Source organism: Palaemon carinicauda, chromosome 1, assembly GCF_036898095.1.
Source record: "Palaemon carinicauda isolate YSFRI2023 chromosome 1, ASM3689809v2, whole genome shotgun sequence".
Lineage (NCBI taxonomy): Eukaryota > Metazoa > Arthropoda > Malacostraca > Decapoda > Palaemonidae > Palaemon > Palaemon carinicauda.
Window position 1 is genome coordinate 229,892,945 of NC_090725.1, and position 10,000 is coordinate 229,902,944.

Genomic DNA, 10,000 nt, shown 5'->3' on the forward strand with positions numbered 1-10,000 from the left:
CTTATTATCTGAAATGCTGCCTTGAATAAATTTTAGGTTACTCATCCCCATTATTTCTGCAGTATTTTAAAAGTCAAAACTACCATACTTAACATTATTTCCTACTTCAACGTTACGAATAAAAATTGTCAGACATCATCATTAGTTTTGCATTCAGGCTGTGATAGTCTAAAAAATCATTATTACTAACACCGAGGAAAATAAGTAAGAAATTATCATTAGTACTTAATTATGAGAGAGAGAGAGAGAGAGAGAGAGAGAGAGAGAGAGAGAGAGAGAGAGAGAGAGAGAGAGAGAGAGAGAGAGAGAGAGAGCGTGAGCGTCAAGCTGTCTGGGAGGAAAAAACCATAAACAACGTATTCAGCTAAACGTTAATAACTTTACGATTACGCGTAGTCTGTAAGCAAACACTGACGCCAATGATTTCTTAATCAGTTTGACCTGAGGTAGCAGACAGGTATTTATGCATGATATTTTTTCCTCTTTTCTATATATATATATATATATATATATATATATATATATATATATATATATATATATATACATATATATATATATATATATATATATATATATATATATATATATATAGGCACACACACACTAACAAATATTTTCTTTTCACAGATTTCTGCGTACGGTTTGCTTTGCAGCTTCTGCCATCACTCTTTATATATTATATATATACTTTTGATTTTCAAGTGTAATGGAAATAATAAATTGATAAACCAAACTTTTAAAATCATTGACCTTATTACTTTATATACTTATAAGCTATAACTACACCTATATAATGGTGGAATAGATGTTAATTATAAAATTATAATTAATATACAAGGGTATTTATGTCGTATAGAATACCCTGTAAAAGGGTATTCTTTACCTACGATACACCCCTAAGTGAGGGTATCTCAAGTATATGTTATACCCTTGATATGGGTATATTGTAAAGGGTATATTATAGTTCTTATATACCCCGATAGGGTATGCTATTTTAACCACTAGAAATACCCCTTTTCTACCCCTTTTATACCCTTAATTTTTTAGAGTGTATGGAATACTCATCAAATATCCGTGGGTCAAACGATTGCGATAAGAACGCGAACAGATGAATAACTCCAGTAAGTTTTAATTTTCTAAGCTGCTTTTATTTGATTTGATTTTGATTGGTTATTTGTGTAAGAGATAATGGGTTCTTTTTAGGATTCAGTGATTTTGACTATAAATCTTTTTTCCAATGAAATGTAATACCTTATAATGAAAATATTTTTAATTCTAAACAATTTTTTCATCTTACAGAAACTGACATTGGAAAATCAATTTCAGTGACGATACATTGTTTATCTTAATAATAATACCAGTCAGTGATAGATAAAAACAATATCCTTCAGTTCTTATACATAATGAAGGTAATTGAAACACAATTTTCCCTGCCAGATTTATTTGATAATTGAAAAGGTGGATTAGAAAATTGTAACATATTTCAAGCTTGAAAGGTTGGAAAAGGACTTCATACGTTCTACCTGCCTTATGATTCTGGTATTCGAGCATATAAAAAAAGATCTATAAACATTTCGTATTTCCATAATTTTGGGAAATATCTCAAATTTTTCACCATTATTAGTCTTTGGAATTCTATGTATTTGGTCCTTAAAATTGCTCGACCATTTCAAAATGAACGCGCTGAACTCCTGTATGAATAAATTTCCTTTTTCAACCTTCACAGCTTTCAAGAGGACAAAATTCAATTGAGAAATATAGTAAGTTGACACATTTTGGTTAATTTTCCAACACAATGATAATCAAATTACATGTTTTTGACATAAAGTGGTTTACCTGGAATAACAACTAAACATGTTAAAATCCGAAGAAATTCAGAATTGAGATACAACTTAAGATTAAGGATAGGGTTGTGAATGACTAGTCAGTTTGGCGTTGAGGCTTTTATACGAACCTTTCTACATTACTCTAGTGAACATACGAAGGTGACGACTTTGAGATCAAATTTGAGCGCAGAGTGAAGAAAGAGGCCCTAAAACCATTGATTTCATAGTTCTTAAGGAATATTCTTTACAAAAATTGCTGGTGAGATCACAGACAGGTGCCAAAACATTTGGTTGGAGGACTCGATCTAGCATTTTGATTAGAAGTGGAAGTTTCATTCGCTAAAGCATATACTATATATATATATATATATATATATATATATATATATATATATATATATATATATATATATATATATATATATATATATATATATATGTATATATGTATATATATATATATATATATATATATATATATATATATATATATATATATATTTATATATGTATATATATATATATATATATATGTTTATATATATATACATATATATGTACATACATATATATATATATATATATATATATATATATATATATATATGTAAATAAATTGGCATGTGTGTGTGAATGTTTGCGTGTTCGTGTACTTACCTTTTTACAGCTTGATGATTGCCACTACAAGTGATTGAAATAATTTTTTAAATGTTTCAGGATTTTTATATCCTTTTAATACTTCTAAAAATTATGTTAATTTTAGTTGCAATATAGCTTTCAAGTTTTATCAATTTATTTCCTGAAAGCTTGTTTCTTCAACTATCCTTTTTAAACAAACATACCAATATTATGGTTTTAATGTCAATGAATTAAATTTTTATAGCGATTTGTTTTATAAGTAAAAGATCCAAGTAACTAACGCTATGTAGGTATTCCTTTTTCTTTGAAAGTGGCTGCGATTATTTTATATTTTCAAGTAAATTTGCAAATGGATTGCATTTATTAAAGGTTTAACAACACTATTATGTTTAAGACGAGGCGGTTAATAAGTGAAATGTTTAGCAATTGACAGTATTTCATGAGACCTAACTTATCTGTAAAAGAAATAATTACTTGTAATTTGGTGGCAATTCGGCTGCAGATGTTTTGCCTAATACACCTAATTTTATTTATTTTTCTCTTATGTCTATGAACGACATAACAATGCTTTGCGAATATTGAAATTAGAACGCGACTTCTGACATATTTCTCAAGCCACTAGTTAACATGCTTTAAAATCAACCTTCGCTAGAGACGAATTATTTTCGATTTCGTGATGATATGTTTGTTGAGATGTCAGTTTTTTTCCCGAATCCTGGATAAGGGAAGACATACCAATTTAACGATGAAGGTGACAAATGCTTTAACATATACGCTTTTTAATGTCAATTGATTCGTACGAATGCGACTTATTACTTACAAATATGTCATGAAATAGTCATGTCGCATACTGAGGATTCAACGAAAACTAATATTCAAGAACTATCATTTGTTAACTCCTCCATAGCAGGCGAAAATCATATTAGTTGATAATCACGTAGAAAAATAATCTGATATTTTAGAAGATAACCTAGAAAGGTATCCAACAAGAACTGATCACATCATTAAGTAATAATCTTAAATTAATTGTCTTGAATTGATTTAGCGATAACTGGGTGGCGTTTTATTTATTGGTTTATACAAACGCACACATGTACACATTGTGTATATATATATATATATATATATATATATATATATATATATATAATTATATATATATATATATGTGTATGTATGTGTGTCTTATATATGTTTGTGTGAATATATATATATATATATATATATATATATATATATATATATTTATATATATACACACATACATATATATACATACATACACATATATATAAATATATATATATATATATATATATATATATATATATATATATATATATATATATGTATATATATATAGGTATAAAATCGACTTTGCGAAGATTTATTATTCAATTTTAGTTCAGAGGTAAGAAGAAAGCGCCATTAACACATATTTAACAAAATATCTGGTGGGCGTGAGTCCTCTAACCAACTTTTGAACGTGCTAAAGGTTCTAAGAATATAAGGTACTGGATACGATCTTTGGCGTACACAGGAAGCATTGATAAATAAATGATTTCATGTGCGCATTGGGTGTGCCAATTCCGGGGCGCGTTATGTGCAGAGATTATTTGTTTGTAAAGTAACACTTTAGAAGCATTATGTATAAGGATTAATATGAATATGCCTATTGATGCAAATATAGTGTTTTATACATGTATTTTAAGGCGTATAATACAAGAAATTGGTATTAAGTTTTTTTTTCAAATCGTTTTTCTGCAATTCTGCTTTTTTTTTTTTTGTGTATTATAGTATATGTATCGATTATCAGAACACTTACGTATTTTAAATTTGTGGATAGAAATAATTTGGTTAATCAAATATTTGTAAATGGAAAAAATTTAGACAAAAAGTAAAATAACTGGAATGTTTTTTTCGATTATTGTTTTGGAAATTCGAATATACCTACGTATTTTTAGAGCAACATATTTCTGGGAGATTTGAGAATAGTATTCCAATATGTTGATCCTTTTTATTAATAAAATATCCGAAGGTACTGACGTGTTTCTGTAAAAGAAATAATCGAATGGTATGTTACGTTATTTTAGAAGCATTTGATTTTACCGATATATTTCAATGAGAAATAATTACTGGATAGTTATTGTGATTTGATTGCATTGATGCATTCTTGTAGGAGAAAACAACTATTGTATTGGTACATTTTATGCTGGAGATAATAAAATACATTGATACATTTTGATGATAGAAACTATTCAAATGTGCATGAATTTAATTTGAATCTACATTGCTGTTAGAAATTGTTTTATAAATGTAATGGAACAAGATGTCAGAAATAGACATTTTGTAGCCTAAGTTTATGGACAATATGAAAAAAAAGTGTTCATTAAGGATCTTTTATAATAGATTTCCTTATTGCAGAGATAAAAAATATTCGCCTTCATATTGCTTTGAGGGTGAATTCATGCCTGTGAGGGTGCTTGATTTTTTTTGTGTGTTACTGATATCTACACATAAGTTAACATTATTGTATATATATTCAGCGAACACAGGAATGTGTTCTTACAGAGAATTATAAGCATATTCTATAATGGTAATACTAAATGTAGATAATCTTCGTAAAGTTTATTGTATTTTACGAATAAAAGATTAAGTTATTGATCATTTTAGGATCCAATATATTGGGATACTTTTTAATTTGGAATATTTTACTGTACTGGATCATTTAAATATATAATACAGAAACATCAACTTTATTTCACACTGTGATGCGGGTATTGGCACGATGCATAAGGAACTATGTACGACAGGAAAGATTTACATGGGAGAGGAACAAAATCAATGTGGAGTTTTTTCCATCTTGGTATGGATCTATTGGAAATCACTATAGACGACAAGAAAGATACATGAGACGCTATTGTTCTATTGATTCGCAAATACGAGTTTTGGCAGATACAGAAGACAGTGTCGAGCCCTAGATAGTTATGGAAGATAATGTGGGCAGAATTGAGAGCTAAATGGGAAAGTTATGGAAGCTATAGACAAGGGTATTGTACTGGGAAATCTAGAGTTAAGGAAGATCAGGTGGGCGTTCTTGAGCCCTACATAACACTAATGAAAAACAAAGAGGACAGTAATGTATGCTATATGTGTATTTTGAAAGATAATGAGATAGTTTGTACCCTATTTACAAGTTATAGCTTGTAAAGTAGACAATAATACACCCTAAATGAGAAAGCTTTTAGAAAATATAGGTAATATTGTCTCTTAAATAGGTGGTCTATGAAATGATCGCACGCTATCTAGAACAGCTGAAGAAGACATAGAAGATAGCGTTGAGGCCTAAGAAGGATAATTATGGAAGATATGAAAGTGTCTTATATCTTAAATATGGAAGATATTATAGAGAACAATATTGTGCCCTAATTAAGAGTTTCAAAAGAGAACGTTGTACACTGTGCGGTTTGTACTACAAGAGTGAGACATTCTGAAAAGTACTTGGAAATCTAAGAAACCTGTTCTGATGACGTCTTGAGTTCGACTTAGAAAATGGATTTATTTCCGGAAAATTTAATATCTATTCTGCAAGAGATTGCGCCATTTGTATAGGCAAGATTTAGATTTTCAAAGTTTTCGAAAACTTTCAAGTATTCTGTATTTACATTTTGCAGACAGAAGAAAATGTGCAGCTATGTTGACGTTCAAATCACGCGCGATGGGTCCTATTTTATTTGATGATTTCCAAGTGTATTAAAACCTTTTGTTATTTGAGTACTAACAAGAAAAAAACCTTTACTATTATGTCTATCATTAAGAAGTGCTGTTGTATCTACCTATGGTCGGTTGCAAGAATTTCGAAATATGTAAAATATAAATCTTAAATTATATAGATATATATGAACACATCGTATATGAAGCACTACTCTTCAATTTTACTAGTAGTGGTATTGCTTACACCGAGTCTTGGGTATTAAGTCTTTCATTTTTTAACGTATTATACTGACTTAGTCAATAGGAGCAGTTGGCAACATTTCCATGGAAAAGAAATAGCTTCTTATTTGTAAAGATATTTTCTAATTTGTTTTAATTGCCCCCAGATCATTTTCTTATCGTTTGAAAACTCTTTGAATCTATCTCTCTATCAATATGAAAAACAAGCTAGTGTTATAAATAAGACCAGCGTAACACTACCGTAGCGCATCGTTTTATAAGAGAAAAGTATTGACTATGTCAGTTATTGGTCAAATCTGTTCTTTAGTTATGGCCTATAGTGTACATTAATTACCTTTGTCATTAATTATGGTAATTCATGGTAACCAAGGCCTCTTTGAAAAAGGTTTGGTTGATAGATATTTTATACCTGAAGCTCAGGGTACTTGTACATTTATTTCATGATACTATTGATTTATCTTGGTTTGAGATATCGTTGCTTGTACTATTTTAAAGAATGCAGATCGCCGGTGATCAGCCAGTGCCTTTTGACATCTGTATAAGTGTCTTATTATACACCGGGGGGAGAGAGAGAGAGAGAGAGAGAGAGAGAGAGAGAGAGAGAGAGAGAGAGAGAGAGAGAGAGAGATCGCAAAATAAGTTTTGTAGTATAATGTTTGTTTCATTTGATATGTTGAGCGTCTTGAACACAGTTTACTACTGCCTATACAGGAAAATGTATTATACCTATGGTGATGAGATATTGCTTGCTGTTCAGTGACACCCAATATCTTTTATATTAAGATTTATGCACCATCCAACATGAATTGGCGATAAGACAAACGACAATAACACTCACACACACACACACACACATATATATATATATATATATATATATATATATATATAGATATATATATATATATAATATATATATATATAATATATATATATATATAATATATATATATATATATATATATATATATATATATATATATATTATAATTGTCTTATTGTCGTTTGTATCAACATCACTTCAAAGGATATATACCGTATATGCAGTATATTTGATTAATACGTGCATATATATATATATATATATATATATATATATATATATATATATATATATATATATATGTGTGTGTGTGTGTATGTATACATTTATGTATCCATATACTCAAAAGTGGGTACTTGTTATATTCACAGCTCTCGAGAGAAGATTGTTATCTTTAGAAAAGAGTCCATCGATAAGATACGTGAAGTAAGCTATTCAATAGTACAAGTCATACTTTCTTTTTTACTTAAATATAAATATACTTTCCAGTGTTTTATTCTTTCACTCTGATTTTTATAGACTACCTAAGCTTTTCCCAACAATATACGTGAACAAACTACAATTCAAGTAACTTAACCTTAACAGACTTTGGGTAGTTACTGTTAGTGATAATCGCTCAAATAAACTATCATGTCTGGAATTAAGTCGTAATGGTTTGACTGATACCGTTGACAAATCTATTATATCTTCCGGCACATTGATGTGTTTCGTGAATGACATTGTGAATACTTAATTCTAAGGAATTCTCCAGAATTTGATTGGATGCTAAACTTTTCATAATTCCTCCAAAACCTCTTGGAATCGGAACGTGAGCTTCACTAAAATTCTTCTGGAAGACATTCTTCGCAAAGTTATTTAATTCTTTTTTATTGTAAGGCTAACTTCACACAATACTTAAAGAACCTCAACCTAACAAATTGCGTTTGAAAATGAGGATCACAAAATACTTTTGGAAGTATGTCTTTTTTTAAGAAGAATTAAAACCAGAAGTCATAATATATGTTTGGAAGCCACACTTTACAAAATATGTTCGAGAGCAAAACAAGATGAGTATGGAAGAAGAACTTTACAATATAGCTTTGAATGCAAAAACCATAGTTAACACTATATAAAATCTTATATATCAAATAGATGAAATACAAAGTAAATTAGGTCTAAATTTTAACAGTTTTATGTACACTAGTTTTCTCGTTTATGAATGTCATAATAATGATTTTTCCTTGGGCGTTTATCACGAAGCAGTTTACACATTATATTTTTAATGATATGAAAAATGATATGATTTAATATCAAATCGATTCAACAACAACAGTAATAATATAAATAACAATCAACGAATAACCTTCGCTACTGACCACACGTCTATAAACTATATGTAAACGTATGATTTTTTTTACTATCGTGTCAAAACTCGTCCCTTAAAATCTTTACGAAGAGCTTAAAGAAATAATAGTTTACGCCTCTTAAATAACTTTTTCTATAACCCAATTATGATAGAGCGTTGTAGATCCTTAGATTTCAAATGGACTTTTCTTAACTTTTGAAATCAGAGAAATTATTTTGGACTTGAGAAAAATTATTCTTACAGATATCATAGAAATTCCAGTTCAGTTCCTAGTTAATTTTACTTTTGAATAAAGATAGAGTAAAATTCAGTCTAATACTATACTAACCATAGAAAAGATTTATGGTGTCTATATTTTTACGATTTTGTTTTAAGTGGTGTAATGGAGTTTGATATTGACGTGCTTTGTAATTTTAGTTAAATGGGTTTGAATACTACTAATAATAGACAAAAGGCAACCTTACATTATTGATTATAATTTGATTGGCGATTAATTTGAGCTCTGGATTGAAATAAAAATCCTCATGAGCCGTTCATAAAAACTAAATCTATTGTGTTTATGTTAAAAGGATGTGAGATAGATTATGCTACTGTGTGCTTTCATTAGACGTTTAACTACATTTGACTATTTTGACTTATTTATATCAATGTTCTCACGTTGATGCATACACAAGAAACAAATTTTTATGTTTGTAATTATGAAGAGATTCGAAGAGCTAAAGAAACAAATAATTTCTCTACGAGGAAAATTGTCATTGGATATCTAAGAAATGGTTAAAACCCATCATTAGTCTCTCAAAGAGCGCAAAAGATTCCGAAGTCTTCCCAGGAGGGCCTAACACTTGGCCGTTGCTATAAAGACGAAGGGAATTCCGGGTGATCCGTAGGCTCGGCTTGAAAAAGACCGTGTTTCTCCTTAAGATGAGATTTCCGCTTGTCTGGTCTGGAGAACTCTTTGCCGCACACAGGGCACGGGAATCTCTTGGGCCTTCCTTCATGGTACAAATAGGCGTGCCTTTGGAATGAGTACGAGGTCTTGAAGGTTTTCGGAATTTGGAGGCGCTCGCACTCGCTGCATTTGTACACGCCGTCCTCTAGACGGCCGTATCTCATGAGATCCAGCCCTCTGACTTTGATACCCATCTGTACTCCCGAGGTGACCTCCTCGGCTGAGATTCCAGAAGGTTCTGGTAGGTCAATATTAACAGTGGACGAGAGTCCCGGGCCTCCTCCTCCCCCAATTCCCATCATACCGCCAAGACCAACCACCCCACCAACTCCCAGGCCGGTCATTCCCACCCCAGCCTGAAGCAGAGACACCCCAGGAGATAATACTAGTGCATTGGAGTTGGGAGGCATCATATGGGGCAGTGTCCTTAGTGAGTCCATACCTGTTCCACACAAACTCTC

The 10,000-nt window shown here is 30.4% G+C and overlaps 1 protein-coding gene and 1 long non-coding RNA gene across 3 annotated transcripts in view; one reads left to right on the forward strand and one right to left on the reverse strand.

The window, feature by feature from the left end:
* LOC137654236 (uncharacterized) overlaps nt 1-10,000 on the forward strand; it is a 344,104-nt gene that overhangs the window by 229,693 nt on the left and 104,411 nt on the right. The window lies entirely within an intron of this gene.
* LOC137654206 (protein tramtrack, alpha isoform-like) overlaps nt 1-10,000 on the reverse strand; it is a 236,722-nt gene that overhangs the window by 85,492 nt on the left and 141,230 nt on the right. The window contains exon 6 of one of the 2 annotated variants that reach the window (XM_068387859.1): nt 8,244-10,000. This exon is cut by the window's right edge and continues 155 nt beyond it. The exons of the other annotated variant lie outside the window; for it this stretch is intronic. Within the exon in view, the coding sequence (XP_068243960.1) occupies nt 9,443-10,000 (558 nt within the window). The 3' untranslated portion in view covers nt 8,244-9,442. Of the gene's footprint in view, nt 1-8,243 lie in introns of those variants that run through there. 2 annotated transcript variants of the gene reach the window in all.